This window comes from Ictidomys tridecemlineatus, chromosome 4, assembly GCF_052094955.1.
Source record: "Ictidomys tridecemlineatus isolate mIctTri1 chromosome 4, mIctTri1.hap1, whole genome shotgun sequence".
NCBI classification, from domain to species: Eukaryota; Metazoa; Chordata; class Mammalia; order Rodentia; family Sciuridae; genus Ictidomys; species Ictidomys tridecemlineatus.
The window spans coordinates 143531700-143553448 of record NC_135480.1 but is presented as its reverse complement, the minus strand read 5'-3'; the positions used below and the strand labels follow the sequence as shown (position 1 = coordinate 143553448).

General features: G+C 38.9%; 1 protein-coding gene across 5 annotated transcripts in view; it reads right to left on the bottom strand.

Annotated features, from left to right (window-relative positions):
* Dock8 (dedicator of cytokinesis 8) overlaps window positions 1–21749 on the bottom strand; it is a 221015-nt gene that overhangs the window by 27297 nt on the left and 171969 nt on the right. For all 5 annotated transcript variants that reach the window (XM_078047567.1, XM_078047566.1, XM_078047569.1 and 2 more), the window contains 11 exons: window positions 20202–20371; window positions 18866–19002; window positions 16787–16969; window positions 16301–16430; window positions 15274–15361; window positions 11034–11130; window positions 9300–9434; window positions 8268–8420; window positions 6729–6887; window positions 5096–5196; window positions 4269–4461 (listed from right to left, as the gene is read on the bottom strand). In XM_078047567.1, coding sequence (XP_077903693.1) covers window positions 4269–4461; window positions 5096–5196; window positions 6729–6887; window positions 8268–8420; window positions 9300–9434; window positions 11034–11130; window positions 15274–15361; window positions 16301–16430; window positions 16787–16969; window positions 18866–19002; window positions 20202–20371 — 1546 coding nt within the window. The remainder of the gene's footprint in view (window positions 1–4268; window positions 4462–5095; window positions 5197–6728; window positions 6888–8267; window positions 8421–9299; window positions 9435–11033; window positions 11131–15273; window positions 15362–16300; window positions 16431–16786; window positions 16970–18865; window positions 19003–20201; window positions 20372–21749) is intronic.

Genomic DNA, 21749 nt, shown 5'->3' with positions numbered 1-21749 from the left:
GTTGTGTTTATATTGATAAGATAACACTAACAAGCAATGGTTTCTTTATGGAAGTGTTTTCTTTGTTTTTAATTGCTAAGGATTGAAACCAGGGTCTTTCACATTTTGGGCGAGTGATTATGCCTGTGCTACATCACCAGCATTCCCCTTTATTTTTCTTTGAGACAGGGTCTCACTAAGTTGCTGAGCCTCAACTTGAAATCCTCCTGTCTCAGCCTCCCAAGTGGCTGGAATTATAGGCATACACCACTGTGCCAAATTTATGGAAGTTTTTAACAGAAGTGCAGTAGTTAGTGTTTTTTCCCCTGAACATTTTTGTTTCTACACATTTTTTTACTTATATAAAATATAGAAGATAGAGCCTTGTGGTCAGGGACAGTATGACCTGAATGAGAAAACCAAGGCACAAAATTTGGGGAAGTACTTATTCCCATGGTTACGGAAGTGCTAATTCTTTACTTGTTTGGTCCTGAGAGTAAAGTACCTCTTTATATTCTGCACCTTGTGCTCCTTGCTTGCCTTACCCAAGCTATGATCTTGGCAATTACTTTAACTCTTGATAGGTTAAAAGTCTTTTTTTTTTGGCTCACAGCTATGGAAGAAAGGCATACAATGCATAAATGAAATACCTTCTTAGCTTAGGTATTGCAAACCAGTAGCACATATGCCACTCCTTCCTATTGCTGTGCACATGGCAGACATAACTAGTCAATTATAGCACTCTTTCTCCTCTGAACTTGGATATATTTTCAAAATTCTTTCAGCATAGTGCTCCAGTCGCCACTACCTATTAGATCAGAGATGGCTTGTAAAGTAAATGCTGTCTGCCAGTTCAACTTTAGCAACCAATGAAGAAATAGTTGTTATCCAATATCGTAATGTACTTTAATGAATATAGGTGGAGTTTCTCAAAATCTTTTGTTACCAGTCTTTCTTTCAAAGAAATTAAATGCTCAACTAACAGAGCCAGCGTCACTGGTCCATACCTAAAACTATGAAGGGTTCTTCCAAAGAAAATTAGTATGCTTTAAGATGTAGAATGAAGGCCTATTATGTTTCTGAATTGGAGATAACAGAAGGTTCAACAAATTCAGTTGGAAGAATCTAATAACTCAGGAAACTAGTACTATTAGAATTGCATGCAATTTTCCACATGTAGAGAAATAGATATGAAGCTCAACAACTTATTAGTTTATTACCCAGAGGAAAAAGATTTGGGAAAGGCTTTCCTGGCTTCTGGCTTAGGGATGTAAAACTTGTTGCAGAATCTGAGAATGTGTGCATATCTACATTTGTGAAATAAATGTTGCTCTCTAGGGCATAGAATTTCAATGATTTCAGTTTCTTGGAATTCAGTGACCTCGAAGTTATTTTTCCTTGCACAGACTTATCTCCAATTTACAAGTATTTTTCCAAAGGCTCGATTTTATTGGAGCCGAACGAGGATAAAAACTGAAGCAAAGAACATTTAAGAGATTAACAGTGGACATCTGATAACACTGCCCAGAATTCCTTCATTCTACAATGTAAAGCATCCTAATTTTCTTAGGAGAACCTCTCAGAGTTGTAGGTATAGACCAGTGACTCTGGCTCAGTTAGTTGGAGCATTTGATTTCTTTGGCAATTATGATTGATTCAGAATGAGCACATGACCCCATCAGAATGAAAAGATACTCTGAGACTTTCTCTGAACAGGCTTCTGGAGATGGAAACCTAAATCTTAGGTTGTAAATGTTGGGCTTAGGACAGAGGCTAGGACAGGAAGAGGCGATGACTCTGGGATCTGATGATCTCTGAGGTCTCCAGCTCTAGTTGGTGAGTACTTCTCCAGGCTAGCTTCCCTCATGGGGGCTGGTAAGTTCCATTTGTACCTTAGGCACTGTGGGTTGTAAGTTCTGTCGCTTTCAAGCACCCATTTCTAAACTGATGGTTATGTCTCATTTGAGAGAAATGACAATTCACCCATAAGCACGACATAATTTGACATCATTTCTGTATCTGAGAACACCTAGTCATTGTGTATTGTCCATCATGAAGACCCGTGTTTCACGGTTCCTCACCTTCCTTCTCACCTTCTGCACTCTTTCCTGACCCTAAGGTGGGACCACAGTCTAAAAGCTCACAGTGTTTTGTGTCTTTTTATAATAGTGTTTATCATAATTATGATTTAGAATGGAATAATTAATTATATGATATCTTTCTGGCTAGAATATAAAGGTCATGAAGACAGAAGAAATTCTCAATAAATTATGCTCTGAAAGCAGGAATGAAGGAGTAAAGACATATGAAAAGATGGAGGTCTAAGATCCCATGTAGGGATAATGTGGAGTTTTTCTATTAGGTCTAGAATAACAATTCTGTCTCACTTTGGTGTGTCTCATTAGAAGCCAATCAACTGAATTATAAGTAAAATAAGAATAAGAAGGCTTATTACATATGAAATTAAAAAATGAAATGAAATTAATACTTAAGTTATTAAATATTAAGTAAAATATAATAACAGGAATAAGATATAATAATAGTGGAATATCAAATAAAATATAGTACATTAAATAAAATATAGTAAATTATAAGAAATAGTTTAGTAAACAAAATAAGAAAAGGGGATGATATAATTCAACTCTAACTGATAAGTCTGAAGATTTTCTGGAAAGTGAAATTGTAATACAAAGCCAGGCACGGTAGCACATATCTGTAATCCCAGCGGCTTGGGAGGCTGAGGCACAATAATTGTGAGTTCAAAGCCAGCCTCAGCAACTTAGTGAGGCCCTAAGCAACTCAGCAAGACCCTGTCTCTATATAAAATATAAAAAAGGGGTGGGTCTGTGACTCTGTGCTTAAGAGCTCCTGGGTTCAATCCCTGCTACTAAAAACAAACAAATAAACAAAAAAAAAAGAAAAAATTGTAATACTTATCCTTGGTAATATCAAGTGGCCAAAATAAATTTGATGAAAGAAGATGAACCTAAAAGAATTTTTATAACTTTCTGTTTTGCTTTTGTGTTATTCAAAATCAGATGTAATGTTTTTATGCTTTGGGATGAGAAATAAATTACTGATTTTTATAACAAACATTTCTGAACTGAGAATAAAATTTATTTACTGAGAATAAAATAATAGAATACATATTTTTGTTATTGAGGACCATAAGGAGGGAGGGGTTAATAACATGAGGTGAAACTCAGTTTTGCAGGTGAACACTCTTCTAGAAATGAGAGGCTCCCAACTCTTCCAACAATCATTTTAGTGACTTATTCTCTAAGCCTGGGAAAGCCACTTTGAATTGTCCTTTCTTTCTGGTTCACAAAGCATCACAATACCATGTTGAAGAACAATACTGAGAACAAAGCCTTTCATAAAATCTGTCATGGAAATTCAGACAAGAATAATACAAACACTATAAATGACTTTGTAAGTTTGGCTTGAAAAAAATTCTATTATTGTAGCTGTATTGTTCATGGTTTCAGGGATGGCCATCTCTACAGACTGTGTCTCTTAAAAAAAAAGTACTAATAACACTGATTTTGGTTTGTCTTTTTCTCTCTCTCTAGACTGTATTAAACTATGTAGGAAGAACAAAAATATTGTGCTTCTTACGATGTTACATACAAACAAGTGGCCACTGAGCCATCTTCTAGGTCTGGCAGACAATTTCCCCTTGTCAACTATGAGTAATTTTAGGTTATTCTCAGAAAACATGGATTCAGCCTTTTGTTTCCCTTTCCAGGTCAATTTCATTCTTTCTTGACATTGGATCTGAGTGGGACCCTACAGAATTGGGGAATGGAATCAAAAGATTGGGCCATGAGGGAAATAATTTTCTTCAATGTTCATAAGTACTTTCTTGCTTATCATTATATGGTGCTACCTATAAAGTCTTTGAGGAAGACTTTAAATGACCTTAGAAAAATTGCTTTCTCAATTCCTACATCTGTGAAGTAGGAGTAATAGTTCAGAACACCTATTAGAGTGCCTGTTCCTCTAGGTACCATTATTATAAACAACAATAAAAAAGATGGCAAAGCAATTAGAGAAGGCAAATGTGCACTGTTGACAAAGGGTTGGGCACTTCTTAGTGGCAAAGACTCTCCCATGCATTGTAGAATGTTCAGTGACACCCTCCTTTTTAGATGTCAGTAACACCCATCTTCCCAACTCCAGTTGTAATAATGAAAAATGCTTCTAGACATTGTTAGTGCAGGGGGTGTGGGCAGAATTGTCTCCTGGTTGAGTTCACTGTTCTCGGGTAAAGCTGAATGTATCCTCACCTGAAAGCTGACACTGCCCACGGGCAGGTAGCTGTGGTCCTCCAGCATGCTCAGATACTCGGCTACTAAGGCAGCAGCGTGTACCAGGCACATGGCGGCCTCCGTGTAGCACTTCTTCTTGGTGTGTTTCTCTGCCATGTTCTGGAGCCAGGTCAGCCGCAGATCAGGAGATGTCTGGTAACTCTTGGCAATTCTGAAGATTGAGTAACAGTTTCAAGGGCAGCAGGCTATGACACTGTACAACTTTTTTTTTTTCACCCTGATTTTCCCTTACATCTTGAAAACATGAGAGAAAAGTCAAATACTTTGATTCAACTGTTTTTGTTCCATGTCTAAGGTATGCTGGACCCCAAGAGCACTTAGTAAAAGCTTTATGAGAAAAATAATGTCCTTTGTCATGAATCTCAAGCAATTATCTTCCTTTCCTTTTTCTCAAAATAATGACAGAAGACAAAAGTATTGTGCCTCTTACGATGTTACATACAAACAATTTTGCCTCTGTAAATCATTTCTACAGAACAAGGACTGGAAGTCAAAGTTTTACAATTAGAACCAAATCACTTAGAAAACAATTCAGATAATAGTTAAACAGAAGATAGTGTTATAGAGTGGGTACCTCACTTTAAACTAAGGTGATCTTTCTGAAAACGTGTATATGAATCAAACCACTTTGAATTTTAATTTCTACTGATTATCATACACATTTTTGGATGTCATCCAAAACAATTCTGTCCATATACCTATGGTAATTACATTAGTAAGAACTTCACAGTGACAAATATGGGATCCCCAGGTGATGCCCTTTAGATTTTATCAGAAAAGTTTACCTGTACATGAGATCCATAAGCATCTCAGGGTCTTCCTGAAATTCCCTCATTTTCACTGTGTCATATAAGATGCTATTCAGATTGCAGAGAAGTTCTTCCACCTGCAAAAAATGTAAGCCCTCAAATAACTTTGGCTTTGTAGTTTGTGGAAAGGAGATAGGATTACATTGAAAAAATATGTGGGGGGTACAGAAAAGCTTTGCTCAGAAAAAAAACTGAATGATAAACGTGAAGGGGACTCTAGATGGATTCTTGGTTCTTCAGTTGTTTGCAAGTCCATGTGCTTCATAGACCCTGATGTGAGTTGGCCTTGGGATCTGTGAAACAGCCCTGGATCTTCATGCTACCTCCCACTGCAACAATTTTCTTTTCAATTTGTTTGAACTAGTTTTAGTTATTTGTAACCTGAAAGATTCTAAGCTCTACTCTGAATCATCAGGGTTCTTTATACCAGCTAGGAGGCAGCTTGGGACCACAACATGGGTTTCATGTTTCTGAAGCTTCCTGGATCTCTCCAAGGCTTCAGAGTTTTTAGAACCTCTGAGAACGACTTGTTCTTAGTTACAAAAGCCAAAAGGGGAGACTGCATCACACAAAACCGGATAGACTGTGTCTTGATCCATAGACCCTGGCAAGTGACTCAGCTGCAGAATATCATCTTATCCCTTCTGTCAACTTCCAGGGCTCCTAAAATTTCTTCCACCATACTCTATTGTACTGCCTATATTTTGCTTGGTCTTGGTGAATATCTCTGCATGAATAAGATTAATTTATAGGAACATGGTGGAGAAGAAATAGGTGAGACAGGATTTGGTGCAGGGGAGAGGAGAGGAAAAAGATTCTGAGAATGAGGATGTAACATTACTGGAGAAGGCAGGAGAGCTCTGGGAAAATAGGGCTCTCACTAAGGGAAGAAAGAAAACTTCACCCATTCATTCTTTCATTCATACATTCCCTCATTCACTCTAGTGGGAACCAATCCTAGAGTAGGCTAGAAGCTGAAGTTAAAAGATAAAGGTGACATGCTGTATCTTTTTCTTTATTCCCTGAGCATTGCAACAGATTATTACCCTCACAAGTGTCTGTAGGACTAATCTTGTTGATAATCTCTAACTTGGTCCTTCCTCTCCTTCAAGTACTTGTGGGTCAAGCTGGTCCCTTTAGCATCCCTAGATACAATCCATTCTCACCCCTATTCATCATTGCCCTGTGAATGCTACCCCAGCCTTTCCAGGTCACTAGGTTGTTCATTAACTAACTCCTCCTTTTCTCTAATCTCACACCACATGTAGTTTCTTACCACACACTTAAGTATCAGGTGTTTTGTCTTTCCTCCTAATTGTTTTGAGACTGAGCTCTCTAGATAGACTATTGGCATCCTGAGGTTGGGGACAGTAGTGAAGAAATATATATATTTCTTAGAGCACTGAGAGGATGTGATTATGGGATAGACAATACATCCTTGCAAATTATACATATAATACATACAAATTATATACGTATAATCATATGGTTATATGTGTGTGTGTGTGTGTGTGTGTGTGTGTGTGTGTGTGTGTGTGTGTATGTGTGTGTGTTTATAATCGGCTGATCCCAAATTCATGCTTGAGACAAGGTATGTTCATTAGTTTACCTGGGTAGGAAAGGGAGTTGTCTGCATGTCTGTGTCCTCTTCTGAATAGGCCAAAATTGTCCTCAGGGATTTTCTCAGGTGCTCCTCATTAAAATCTGGTGCTTTGCCCACCAAAGATGCCAGAGACATAGTTACTTGCATCTTTACTCTGGCAAAGTTCTGCATTTAAAAAAAAAAAAAAAAAAAAAAAAAAAGAGGCACTCAGCTAGTCAATAATTGAAGGCAGTAGGGCCAGACACAAAACTCCCTGAGTTATCTTTCATCCCCGTCTTAATCATTTCCTTTTCTCTCAATGCAAGGTGAGCTACACTGTGCACAAGATTCACATTATCATTTAAATGGTCTAAAAGGACCTTGTGCTCACATAAATTTGTCAGGCTCCCTTTAAATTTTCATTGAGGATTGAGTTGCCTCCATACTGCAAGGCCAGAAGATTCCTATAAAGCTGGGTCACAGGATATATTCTTTTATTCCAAGATCCTCTTCTTAGAATTTCATTTAAACTACAATGAGGAATAGAACTTCCAAGGCCAGAAATTACTGAGATTTTAGACCAAAGAAAGCAGCAAGTTTCTAATTCTCCTTTCCTTCCAGAACTGTGGGAAAATAAGGCTATGCCAAGAGACCCTGGGTAATGTCCTAAAGACTTTTAAATAGTTTTTACTAATATCTCTCTGAAGACACTACTTTATTCCATGGGCCAATTTATCTTTGTGTGTGCATCTTTGGGGTAGTAGGGATTGAACTCAGAGTCTCACACATGCTAGAAAGCACTATACCATTGAGCTACAGCCTTATCCTTTTTTATTTTATTTTTGAGACCAGACTGGCCTCAAACTTTTGATCTTCCTGCCTCAGCCTCCTGAGTCACTGGGATTGTAGGCATGTGCCACCATGTCTGGTTCCAATTTATCTTTTACAGAAATTCCAAAGGAACACACCTAAATCTGCACAAACTAAAGTAAAGGCTGTGTGTTCTTCAATAAAGTTAAGTTCCAAAGGCATCTAGACTTCAATTAAAATTCAGGTCTAGGGGCTGGGAATGTGACTCAGTGGTAGGCTACTTGCCTAGCATTCACAAGGCTCTAGGTTTAATTCCCAATACCACAGAATAACAATGAAACACAACCCAGTTCCAGATATTGCTGGTCATTTAAAATTCTCTTCCACAGCCCATTCAGGTACTAGCCAGAACTGTACTAATTCAGAACTTAGAAACAGGATTCATTCTTCTGAATTCTTACACTGTCTGTTGCATTTGTTTCCACACATACCATTTTTATCTATGGATAAAAGGTCTTCTGTGTCTTAGGGAGCCATTACTGATGGAAACTGCTGCATTCACCAGGCCTGATAGTTTCCTTTAAATGCAAATTCAGGTGAAAGCTGCTATCCACCTTGGTACTGTATTGTTTCTTTCTTGCAGGACTGGGGTAAATGGCAACACTGCACACATTCCCTTAGATTTTTCTCTCTACTGATGCTTTGCATTGACTTTCTCAACTGATTCTGGGTCACTTGTCTGGTCTGAGTTCTTACACTGGTAGCTCCGAAACTGAACCTCATGAGGAGGTAGAGGGTGGCGCAAGCCTGGCTCCGTGTGGTGTCCATGCTGCTGCTGCAGTGGTGTAGCACACGCTGACACAGGTCCGCACACTGTTCCACCTCTTCCTCGAACAGCAAGTCTCCAAACTAGGAGAGACACAAGGCACCATCAGGCATCACTTGGCACTTGATAAGCTTTTTGGACCAGATGCCTATTGAAATATGCAAATGTCTGCTTGGACAAGCAAAAAGCCCAGAAGAGTTAATGCATTGCTCCATAAAGATAATGACCTATGTGAGTCAGAAGATGGGTTTAAGCAATGAAGTTGACTTAAGATTTAATTATGAACCGCACAACTAAGGTCAGGGCTATGTTATTAAAGTTCATTGTTAACCTGGTTGAATTCACTGGTGAGATCATAGCTTTGAAGAAATGAATCATGAATTTTCTGGGTTCCCTGGAAACTACTGGTGACTAAGAAAGAGAAATGATTCTAGTAGAGGATAGCAAAAGAATTCCTCTTTCTAAATTTAAAAGACCCTACAGAGAAGGCACATACGGAGATTTCCCACAAAGGAGAAAATCTAATCTGCATAGACTACACTTACCAAAGATAATATACATTCTCAGGTTCTCAGAAAATTAATTCAAACCTCTGGCATTTTATGATATGATATTTTGTAAGACTTAATGGGAGTCATGTATAGGATCTAATCTCATTATGATAAGGTATTAAAGGAAAAGGGTAAAATTACAAATTTACCCCATTGATTTTTGCTCTTGTGTCATAGACTTTTAGTGAGTGGCTATTTCAAGTTCTTTAGTTAGTCCCACGTTTCAAGTACTAGAGACGCTGTCCTCTCATGATAGGAAGTGTATCTGCTTTCTTCCTAAGAAGAACTAAGACCTTCACTGCATGCCATTTAAGATACTCCGTGGGTTTTGGTCCACCTGAAGACAGAAGTGAAGCTAGATGAGAATCTTACCCTTAATTAAGAGTAAGAAAACAAGTGTCTCGTGTTTACCTTGGCAATGAGGGCTCGCAGTGTCGCAAAGCAGTGAGTCAGGTAGGTGGTACTTTGATCACAGCTTAAGGAATTCACCAGGACCCTCAGAACGCCTCCCAGCAGGCTGTCTTTACAGTCCAGCGCTGAGCTTGCCTAGGGGCCGGAAGAACAGCATTACTGAATCCCTGATGTGCAGTGAGCTGAGGGCTGAAGACAGGAGAGGCTGCTGAACATTATCTCGGGACCTGATGTTCCATTGCTCTCATTGGAAGGTTTTCAGGGTTTGGTGAGCCACCATCTATTGTCATTCACTAACCCTGAGAACTGAAGACTGATTTCCAAACTCCTAGTTGATTTGGGACTTTTGCCCAATTCTGGCTTCCAAAATGAAGCACACCTCCCTCTACCCTGGGCCAAAGCTTTTGGAATGTTCTTTCTTTGTACACAAGGCCTAGCTTGCCTTGTGGGCTTCAAAACACAATGTGGGTTTCCCAGTACAACAGAGGCGTCAGTGATGTTTCTACATAGAAGCTTATTTATCAGCTACAGCAGAACTAAAAGTACCAAGGATAATAGTAACTAAGTTTCACCTTTCTTGGAAAATTACAAATACATTTTGAGGCCTGATGTTAGGTACAGAATGTTTAAGGTTGAGTCATATAAAGATACCATCAATGTGATGTCACGCATTTATGTTATCAGAGATATCAAAGTCATTAAATACACTTGAGTCATTTGTGGATGCTCAAGTCCTTTATATAAAATGGTATAATATTTTCGTATAACCTACACATATTATTAAATCATCCCTAGATTACATTAAATACTTAAAACAATGTAAATGCTACATAAATCCTGTTATAACATATGGTTTAGGGAAAAAATGATACGAAAGAAAAAAGGGGCTGTACATGTTCAATATAGATGAAAATATTTTGGGGGGAGGGGTACCAGGAATTGATCTTAGGGGCACTCAACTACTGAGCCCATATCCCTAGCTCTATTTATTTATTTATTGTATTTTATTTAGAGACAGGGTCTCACTGAATTGCTTAGTGCCTTGTCCTTGCTGAGGCTGGCTTTGAACTCATGATCCTCCTGTCTTCAGCCTCCAGAGCCACTGGGATTATAGGCATGAGCCACTGTGCCCAGCATAGATGCAATTTTTTCCTTAATATTTTCAATCCATGGTTGGAGTTTCCATGTACACAGAACTGGCAGATATGGAGGGCTGACTGTACTTTTCCTATAGCAGGAATGGCAAACTTATGGGATAAATGCCTTTCCTTCAGTAACTTAAATCCAAAAAGAAACTTCATTTACCCTACTTAGCACTATTTTTAAATCTAATCCAGTCATAAGAACAGCTCCTATATTAGACAGGGACCATCATTCAACTGGATTAGACCCATCAGAAAAAAAAAAAAACAGTCAACCACCCTGGGTCTAGATATTAAATCAGAATTTCACCATTTGAATTATAAATTTGGCATACTCTTGGGCCAATTTAGCCATGGTCAGCTCATCAAACACATCTTTCCAAGTGAGCAGTAAGTCCAAGAAGCCAGAAGAATGTTTGGTATCTCTGGAGTTTATAAGGTGGATGTTATTGTAAGTAGTAACCTGTTAACTTCACTTTTTAAAAGGATCACTATTTGTTTCTTTCACAATTTCGAATAAAGATTTCCTTCTTAAATTCCAGTGAACACATTCATGTTAAGCCAATTAGGTCAAGCTGTTAGTTTTTCTCACCTGGATAATGTTTTCCTGCATGTCCAGGATGATTAGATTTGCTTCTGTAGCCAGATTGCCACTGATCAAGGCTTCTTGGTCTAACTCTGCCTTTGTTCTAAGAAACAAAAAGAGGTTCAAATTAACACACAAACCAAAGCTGGCCAGGTTCTAGTAATGGTGATCTTTGCACCAAGGCATAAAGAAATCTTTGGAAGAGTCAACTTAGAAATGAAAACAAAAGCAGCTGGCCTCAAGTAACTAAGGTGTGCAGGCATTTTCTGAAATTCATGCGTGTTTAGAAAGATTCTGTATTTCTCCATATAATTGTCATGGATTTTAGAACTTTTTTTTTTTTTTTTGCAATAGCTGGGTTATAACTGTGATGTGAAATTTTAAAAACAAGTTATGCTGGTTTCTTAGAAATCATTTATTACTAATGTGTCTTTGCTGCAAGATTAGGATGCACTGAATACTCACGAATGAACATTAATGTAGTGGTGACGATTATGTGGTGAAATACTGTTATCGAGGTAAAGTTTCCAGGTCATTCTCATCCCTACTATTATTAATAATGATGACAACTATAAAAATAACAAGATGGGCAGAGAAGCAATCACTGGCTGCTATTAGCAATTAGGGGAGCCCATTAGATTATTGCCTAAAGCCTCAGGGCCATGCCTGTATTTCATGCATGAGAACTCTGGATCTGGTGGTGGGGGAGGAGGAAGCCCCTGCAATATGCAGGAGAGACTGGATGTGGTGTGAATTTGGCAAACAGTGACGATGCTGGGTTAGAAAAGGGTGATGCTTTAGAACAGGGGCAGTTCAGTTTCTTAGCTTCCCAAAGATCATGTTGGGAAGATAAGAGACTGAATTGGGGTTGGTCAGCCAGGCATGGGACATTTTGTCTTTTTTTCCCCAACGGAAAGCAAAGACTGCATTCCCATGGGGCAGATCATCTAACTGGTATCACTCACTAGGGAATGGGAGATTGCCAGGTGCTGCTCCTCTATTAGGTTTCATTTTAAGGAATCAGAGTATTTTATGGACTAGTCCATGCATTCTCACAAAATTCAACTAAGACTGGAAAGGGATAAAGTAAGCCCCCACCCCCAAAAGTTTTGCTTTCCATGGTTCAGTTATTTATGGTCAATTGCAGCCTAAAGAAATTAAATGAAAAAATTCAGAAGTACACAATTAATTAATTTAAATTGCGTGCCAATGTGAATAGTATGCTGTCCCACTCTATTCTGCCAGGTGAATCACTGCTTTTTTCCAGTGTCTCCAATGCTGTACACTCTATCCACCCATCGGTTACTTATTAGCTGTCTTGGTTATCAGTTTCTCCATGCTTGCATACAGAATTTGGTAACATCTGAAGTTTTAAGCACCCATTGGGGTTCTTGGAATGTATCCCCTGTGGACAAGGGGGAGTATTATATTTTGTATCATCATCCAAATTTAGTTTCCAGGGAAGGGAGGTGTGAAAAAATGACTTTTTAAAAGTGACACCAGTGGCCAAGATGTAATTTTGGAGTTGGGGCATCATGCTGTCAGCTCACATGTCAGACAACCAAGGCTACTACTTAGCTGTTCTCCAGTATCCTTAACCCACTGGGGGACACTGCAGTTTATTACATACCTCTGATGATCAGAGTAAACATTTCTGTGTAATTTAACTGTTTCCACAATTAGGAATAGACTCTCAGGTCCCAAGTTGCTTCACATGCCTCACCCCCATTCTCCAAGAGAAAGCATTTACGTATTATAAATGAAATTTAAAAGCTTTCTTTGTTGTTGTTAATTTCTGGTATCAAAAATACTGTCAATGTGTAATCAACACAAAACTTCCTACTGAAATATAAAATATGGCATGCATTTTTATTACTTCTCATTTCAAAATAGCCACATGTGGCTGGTGGCTACTATAATGGACAGTGCACATTTAGAGTATCCTTATCTGTTTTTTTTTATTCCAATTTTTTATTGCAGTTAAAATACATTGAACAAAATTTACTATTTTAACCATGTTAGAATGTGCAGTTCAGTGGGATTAAGTACCTTCATATTGTTATGCAACCATCACCACCACTACTCTGGGGTTTAAAAAGCCTACCAGCTATTTCTTTAAAACCATGTTCTCAGACTTAGCTGCACAATAGAGTCATGTGGCAGTTTTACAAATACTGATTCCTGGGCTCCATCACTGCAGATTATGAATTAGGGTATCTTTGGGCACTTTGAAATTAGGAGCTTTAAAACCCCCCTGGGTGATTCTAATGTGCAGCCCATGTTGAAAATTACTGCTGTAAAAGAAACAGAATGAAAATAATTAAAAAGTGTTCTTGTGAACTAGACAAAAAAAAAAAAAAAGATGAAAGAGACAACTCAAGTAATTACAAAAAGTTCCCAAAGAGCTAGGGTGAGCAGTTCTAATTTTTCTTTATGCTATAGCCACTGAGATGTGCAGGTATGCATCATTAGCTCTAATAATGATCAGCCCACCAGGTAGCTCAGGGCTAAGAACTAACCTAGAGAGAACTGGCAGGCTCTGCATGTTAAGATTCAGCATTGTGTTGTTATTGCAAAGAAAAGAGAGAGGTTTCCCAAATCATCCATTTATGTGGCCCAGGCAAAACAGTCTTTGTTATTCTCTATTTTAAATCTCATAGATGACCTAACCAACTAAGCAATTCTGTACTTACTATATGCAGATTGTTGTTGTTGTACATTATCTAAACTAGAATGTATAGACTCTTAGAACCAAGTATCTTACAAACCAGTTTAGGGAACTTGGAGTAAGAATAAAATACCCAAATCAAATAGGCATTATTTTATGTTTTGGGGGGGGTACCGGGGATTGAACTAAAAGGCACTCAACCACTAAGCCATATCCTCGGCCCTATTTTGTATTTTATTTAGAGACAGGGTCTCACTAATTTGTTTAGTGTTTTGCTTTTGCTGAGGCTGGCTTTGAACTCTGATCCTCCTGTCTCAGCCTCCTGAGCCTCTGGTTACAGGCGTGCACCACCGTGCCCGGCAGACATTATTAATAAGACCAATGACTGGGTTTTCCAAAGTAACATCTGTAACAAATTTCTTTGATGTTCTAAAATAAATTTCACTCCCAAAAGTTCCATAAATGGGCCAAGATATTCTATAGTGACAGCAAAGATATGAACTCGTATTTATTTACAAAGCAATAGTGTTACTCAAGTCTTCCCATCTTTTTCTATGATGTGTGTGTCATATGCCAAGGGGATGTTCTGCTTATGCCTTGTCAAGTGTGTGTGTGGTCTTCAACAATTCAATGTTGTGCTCTGTGAGCTGTGGGATTCATTAGGCTATCTGTTGTAAGAGGCAGAGGAGATATGCACCATCTATTCAAATATATTTAATTTTGTCTCTCATTTGTCTAAGTTGTTGCATATAATTGCTGAACTGTCTTGTGCTCTACCTATATATCTCTCTCATTACAATCCAAACAGATTTTTATTCTTTCATTTCTTTATACTTTTTTTCTGTCTGTGATATATATCATAACACTGCAGGAAATCCAGCAAAGTATAAAAAGAAAACAACAATTGCCTATATTCCCAATACCCAAAGAAAACCACTATAAATATTCTGGTAAATTTCCTTCCAGTTTATTAAAAATGCATTTATTTATAATTAAAGATTTGAAATTACATCCTAAAACCAGATGTCTATCCTGCTTCTGTTCACTTAATTATTTTTCATAGGCATTTCCCCATGTCATTAAAATTGTCATTTTTATGGCAACCTAATATTTTGTTATATGTTTTCCTATGTTGTGGTGTTTAAAGTGTTTCTAATTTTTAAAAACAATTTCAAGTAATACTGACATGAATATCCCTGACTCTACATCTTTGAACGCATTTCCAAATAGGGTTCAAAGGATTCAGTAGGGATTTGAAACTATATGGTATTGGGCACTTTGTCCCATGTTCTGTAATTCCCCACTCTCCATTAGTAGCTTTCATTAAGCTACCTGAGGTTGCTTAATATTAATTTTTTTAAAATGCTTATCAATGGGATGCATGTTTAATAGCTGGCAATCACAACTCCTTTAAACCTTTGAGCATCATGGGTCCCTGGGTGGAGAATATTTATAAAGATGAAGATGCTTCATTTTCTTACCCATGGAAGGATACAGTTGTTTCAGTAATACAAGTAGCCTGGGAAAAATGGTTTTGGACTTAAAATAAAGGTAGAACACAGTTGCTGAGTGACTCACTTATCTGACTTCTCATTAGCTTGCCGCCAATGTGTCTGCTCTTTTTTCCATCTCAAATTTTCATTTAGGCCTGGAAACCGGTCATTCCCTAGGAGTTAAGAAATGCATGATAGGAATTTGATTAGCATGAAACCCTTTAAGATAACCAGAAATTCCATAACAAGCTCAACCGAGAGGACTCAGAACCATTTCTCCAGTTAATTAGTCTGTGCAGGATGCTGAGAGGAGACAAAGCCATGTGCCTATGTCTGGGTGGTCTGCTCTTTGATTCACAGGGTACAGGCTTAGCATCCCTGCCTTTCTAGGGTATCAGGGAGCATATTTTTCATATTTTTAAATAGTTTTCACTAAATCATTGGAGACAGTCGGTGTCAAATGAAGGTACCTTGTCACCACCGAAAATGCTGAGCTCCCTCCAAGCTCCCTGCTATTGAGTCCCGTTGAACAGAACGAGCTGTCAGTCTGTTATATTGTGAGCACAGGGACTAAGACCCAGGACACGTGAACATTTCACTCTATTATTCTAGAGTGATGAGCTCTACCTTCTGAGGTCTTTCCTGGGGTGGCAGGGTCCTTGGAGGACTCGAACACTCTGAAGCCCGTTTGGGAAATTGGTTCCATTCCAATAATGCCCTGAATGATTTGGGGGAGATGATCTTAGGCTCAGAAGGCTCTAGTTTCTTGATCATGCTCCAGAGAGATTAGTCAAATATCCTCTAAAGAGGCCTCTGCCTGGAGGGAGGCATGTCCCAACTCATCCAAGATTCATATTCTTGGATGTGACCTTTATCCAAAGTTTTCACTCAAACATGCCATCAGGGGCCATTTTGAGAATTCTTTGATCTGAGTAGCAACTTTTCCCTTAGAGGCACAGGGCTGATCTTATAGACAGCATGCATGGAATTCCAGGATCTTCTGCCTCTGCTGTTATTGCGACTGTCCCATGAGAGTGATTTCCAGAGGAACTTCCTTCCCACAAAGGAGGCAGAGGGGTTAACAGAAAGCAGGGAAAGGCTTCCTCACATACCTGGAGTCCTGCGGCGCATCATCTCCCCTCTGGCCCCTTCGCCCCGGAGCAAAGCCTCTTCCAGTCGAGCCTTGACATCCCTCGACTTCTGCAGGACTTGGGTACTGACTTTGTCAGAACTCTGCTTTCCCTGGGCGGGATAGAAGCAGTTTGGTGAGGTATTTATTGATGGGAGAAATCAAAACAGAATACTCCAGTCAAGTTGGCCTACATGTGCATGCAGTTTGACATGTAGTACAAGAGGCACCATTCTGGAGAGTCTTACAGCTGAAACCCTATTAACAGAAATGGGGCTTTCTGCAGAAGGTTGAGATCTTTTCCCTTTAGAATGTTTATATGTATAAATGCAAATAGGCTATGGATTTAAATACAGAAACATAAAAAACTAACAATGCTACCCGTGGCCTTGCAAAGGGGAAGAGTAACAAGACAGGATTGAACTTGGGAGATCAGTGCAGGCATAAAATTGAGAGGCCCCACACTTACCTTATATTCAAAACAGGAGACACAGATGAAAAGCAGGTCTAAAATTCTGTTTAATTGCATTGATGGCAAGTCAGCAATCCACTTCCTAATGAGACTCTGATCAGCATTTTTCATGATCCAGAGGAAGCAAATCATGAGGTTGCGGGTGGTGTCGGCATTCAGCATATTATACTGCTTATAGGGCTGGAAGGAGGCAGGGGAAGAGGTCAAGTAACATAAAAACCAAAAGCTGATGGGATGATAATCTCTCAGAACGTGGGGGCCATCTTTTCCTTGTCTGGGGATGCTTCCAGTAGCCCTGCCTTTCCTGGGCAGGAAAGCTGTGTTCTCTGGAGCTGGGCTGCTCACCAGGGGCCTTGTTTGAGCCAGGTTTCAGCCACATAATAGAACATTCTCTGTCTTAGGGAGCAGTGTGGTCTGTTGGTTAGCTCTGGACCTTGGCTAAACTTTTCAGTGATACAAAAGGGTTTTCTTTCTTTCTTTTAAAATATATATTTAGTTGTAGTTGGACACAATCCCTTTATCTTATTTACTTTTATGAGGTACTGAGGCTCGAACCCAGTGTCTCGCATGTGCTAGGTGAGCACTCTACTGCTGAGCCACAACCTCAGCCCCCAAAGGGGTTTTCTTGCTGCTAAGATCTTTGAATATTACTTCTTGAAGCCAGACAGACATAAGGTTGGACTTACAGAAGAGAACTAGTTTGGCTAGGCACCATGAATAACTGTTTAAGATTTTAGCTTCTTTGTTATATAGTCTGAAATATAACACGAGGGTCACGAACTGCCTGATAAATTAGTCAAATCCATAAATTAGTGGAGTCTTCTGTAATATGAATTTAACAGTAACTCCTTTTTGGCAGTGGGTGGGGTGTGGATGCTCAAACCATTTGTTATTCTACTCTGGCCACAAGTGTTCATTTTCCAATGCTAAGCACACTTTCTGTTACTCATCAAGTCAACAACAATATGCGGCTGCACCCTTGGTTTATGTGGCGTAGCTAATATCCAGTGGAATGTAGTGGTGAAATTGCAATGAGGTATTTGTGAATTATGTGAAGGAAATGTTAGTTTTGGATGGAAATAGAGAGATGATGAAGTTACTTCAACTTGAATTACCCTTGGTGTGTTGACAAGAAGTAATGAAATCCTTAGATATAACTTCACAGGGAATATGTTCTAACAGGTGCACTTGGGGCTTCTGCGTTCCTTCCTTAGAGGCAAATGATATAAAAGGCAGAGGCTGCCTCGAGTGGGTACCTTTGATGAGAAGGATCTCAGAGAGGTGGAGGAGGTCAGAACACACAATATTTATCAGACTGTAAGATCAGTGATGTCAAATCTCAAACATTCTTTCCTTTTGTTTCTTACTAAGTGCTGAAGGAAGAGAAGAAAGTCATCTAGCAAAGAGGAGCTGGGCCAAAACCCTGTCTTCTCAGATGACAGCCAGGTTGAATTCTCTACAGATATATATATATCTTACACTGAAATGCAAAAATAAATTAAGATGGGGAACACAGTGCTGTTTTGACAAGTGTTAGTCAGAGCTCATCAACAAGTAGTGATGAATCCCACCTCAGGTGACTAGAAGGCCCATTCCTGGAGTAGCACCTCCTTAAGCCACAGAGTTTGTGCAAAAGAACAGAGCCAAACAAATTTCACAGGTTCCCTGGGGACCCAGGAAAGCTGAAGTCTTTTGCCTGAGAAGCATATATTCCAAGCTTCTGGCCACTTCCATCTTTTTTTTGGAGGCAGACTCAGTATAACTAAGCACAGCCCAGGCACCAACATAAGGAAGCCTTGGTTTGATCTTTTTTTGTAAAGATCTCAGTGTTCCCAAGTTCACCTCTTTCCAAGTTTCCTGAAACTTGAACTCAGGCCATTGGGGCTGCCTAGATCTGAGCTGAAAGTCTCTCACTGTTGTAGGAACCTTCTCTGATCTGTTTTCCTAGAGCCAACCTCACTGTGATTCCTTTCAGCACAGAGTAACCATCACTGCTAGCTGTAAGCTGGGCTCCCTCATCTGAAGCGGGGAGAAGACACAAGCAAAAATTAAGCCAGAGAAATATGCACTACCTACCAAGGAAGATAGCATTGTTCCACTTGTCTTCAGATTAAAATGATTCCCTGCTATGGCCAGGGCGACATTCTGGTTAATTGCACTGGGCCCGTCTTGTTCTTCATCAGATCCACTGGTTCGGCTTTTCCCACTAACAGCTGCAGTCAAAATGTCACAGGAGATGTCAAGCCAAAGATGGCATTCCCTGTGATATCACCCAATGTCCAGTCAGTGACTGGGACCTTCCTAGTCACTAAAATCAGCAGCCATTTTAAACTTGATGTTTAAATTATTTATTATTTTATTAATAATGTTACCAAATGTAGCAAAAAGCAGAAAAAATGTTGCTGAGCACAAGAATAGGCTGGAAACGATTTTTTCAAATTGCAAAAATAAAAGCTTTCATAATAGCTTTCTGTAATATAATTTTTTAACTTATTTATTTTAAATGATTGAAAAGAATCTATGATTATATAATGAAGCAAGTATCTTATAATAGATCTCAAAGATATCCAAAAGTACCAGAATAATGTTATTTTCATAAATTCAGCAATAATTCATGAAATTTCAAATGTTTGCAGAGAATGTTAACTTACTGCCCCTATATAATATTGACATATCCATATTTACACATAGGACTAGATGTGCACAAACGAAAAGGGGCCAACCATTTAAAAGGCTGCTTTTAAAGAATGCTACCAGTCACAGAGACCATTCCTTCGATTTTTGGAAAAGTATGTTAAAGCACCTGACACCAACTGGTTCACTAAAAACCAATTGGACCTGTCAACACCACAGCAATTTGGATCTTCAGTTTTTCAGAGAGATTTAAGAGTAGACAACATTTCTTGTGCTAAAGTTCTAAAAGCAGACTCAAATTTTAGAAATAACAATTCACTGTTGTGTTTTAAGGCAACTGGGTTTTTAAACAAATAATGAAGTAAACAGCACATAGGAATTATGCAAGACCTGGTAACATTATCAAAACCAAAAAATTATGTTCTCTAATTTATACAAGGCATTACAGCAGTGATCTCCAAAGGCAATAGTTCTGTTATTATATATCATGCTTTGTGCTGTGTAGTTATAGAGTTCATCATACACTAGCAGATCAAGGAGTACATGAATGAATGGACAAGTACTTTCTGAACAAAACATACATATGGTTATGTGTCTTTTTTTTTTTTTTAAACTAATAGGGACCTGAGTTAAGAAGGTTTGGAGGCCACAGCTACAAAGCCTCACTCATACAAAAGTACCAGCACTAGAGCTAACAACAGAGACTTATTCTGGGTGGGGAGTGGGCATTTGGCAGGGCCCCTCATCAGTCCAGGAAGGAAACACAAGGGGTCCTTACCTGTGAAGTCGTAGAGCTGTGGCAAAGCATCCAAAATGATGCCAACCAAAGGTAGGTAAAGGGCAGCGATTTTGACCTTTATTTCAGGTTTGACACACCGTGGGTCCAGGTCATGTGAACTTAGCAGGCTGTGGATGGCACTGACAGCTTTCCTTTGCACTTTGCTGATTCTGTTGGCATAATGCGGAGAGCTACAGATTACAGTGAAGGAAAACTGAGCAACATGCTCTAAACAAAAAAAAAAAAAAAAAAAAAAGTGATCAAGACACTCCTGAGCAATGAGGTGACAATGTGAAAACTAAGCAAAATAGGGTAGTTGTATTTAGAATCCAGTAGCAGACTGTTCTAATCCTGAATCTGTGGGTAGAAGTGTCTAGAACCCAGTGGCAGACTGTTCTAATCCTGAATCCATTGTTTATCATGATGTTTTCAAGTTTCTCATGTTGTAGCATGAGAACTTCATTTCTTTTTTTAATATTTATTTTTTAGTTGTAGTTGGACATAATACCTTTATTTCACTTATTTATTTTTATGTGGTACTGAGGATAGAACCCAGGGTCTCGCATATGCGAGGCGAGCGTTCTACCACTGAGCCACAGCCCCAGCCCCAGAACTTCATTTCTTTTTAGTTTTGAAATAATGATGTTTCTTGTCAGGTGTGGTGGTACACTTCTGGTGTCAAATCCAAGAAACTATTGACCAATCAAAGTTTATGAAAATTACCACTATGATTTTATCTGAATATTTTATAGTTTAATTCTCACACTGAGGTCTTTGATCTATTAGATAAAAATTATTACCACTATTAATTTTTTTATATAGTGTGAGGTAGACATTCAACTTCATTATTCTAAATGTGGATATCTAGTTGTCTCCGCAACATTTGTTAAAAACACTCTTCTCTGCCCCTTAATTGTTTTAAGCACCCTTTCAAAAATCAATTGACTATAAGCTCACATGCCTGCAATTCCAGCGACTCAGGGTGCTGCGACAGGAGGATCACAAGAGATCAACTTAGCAAGACCCTGTCTTAAAATAAAAACTAGAGCAGGGTGTGGTGGTGCATGCCTGTAATCCCAGTGGCTGGAGAGGCTAAAATAGGAGGATCGCAAGTTCAAAGCCAGTCTCAGCAAAAAGTGAGGTGCTAAGCAACTCAGAGAAACCCTGTCTCTAAATAAAATACAAAATACAGCTGGGGATGTGGCTCAGTGTTTGAGTGTCCCCGAGTTCAATCCCTGGTATGGCCCCCGCTCCAAAAAAAAAAAAAAAAACCAACCCTAATGACTATAAATGTAAGGATTTATTTCTGGACTCAATTTGCCCTATGTCTACCTTTATTTCAAACTGCATAGCCTTGAGTACTTTTGCTTTGCAATAAGTTTTGATTATTGGGAAGTAAAATTTTCCAATTTTAAAATTCCTTTTAAAAGTTGTTTTGGCTATGCTGGGTTACTTGAAATTCCTCACAAATTTTAGGATCAGCTTATTAATTTCTGCAAGGAAGCCAGCTGCGATTTCGGGAGGAATGCATTGACTCTGTAGATGGAC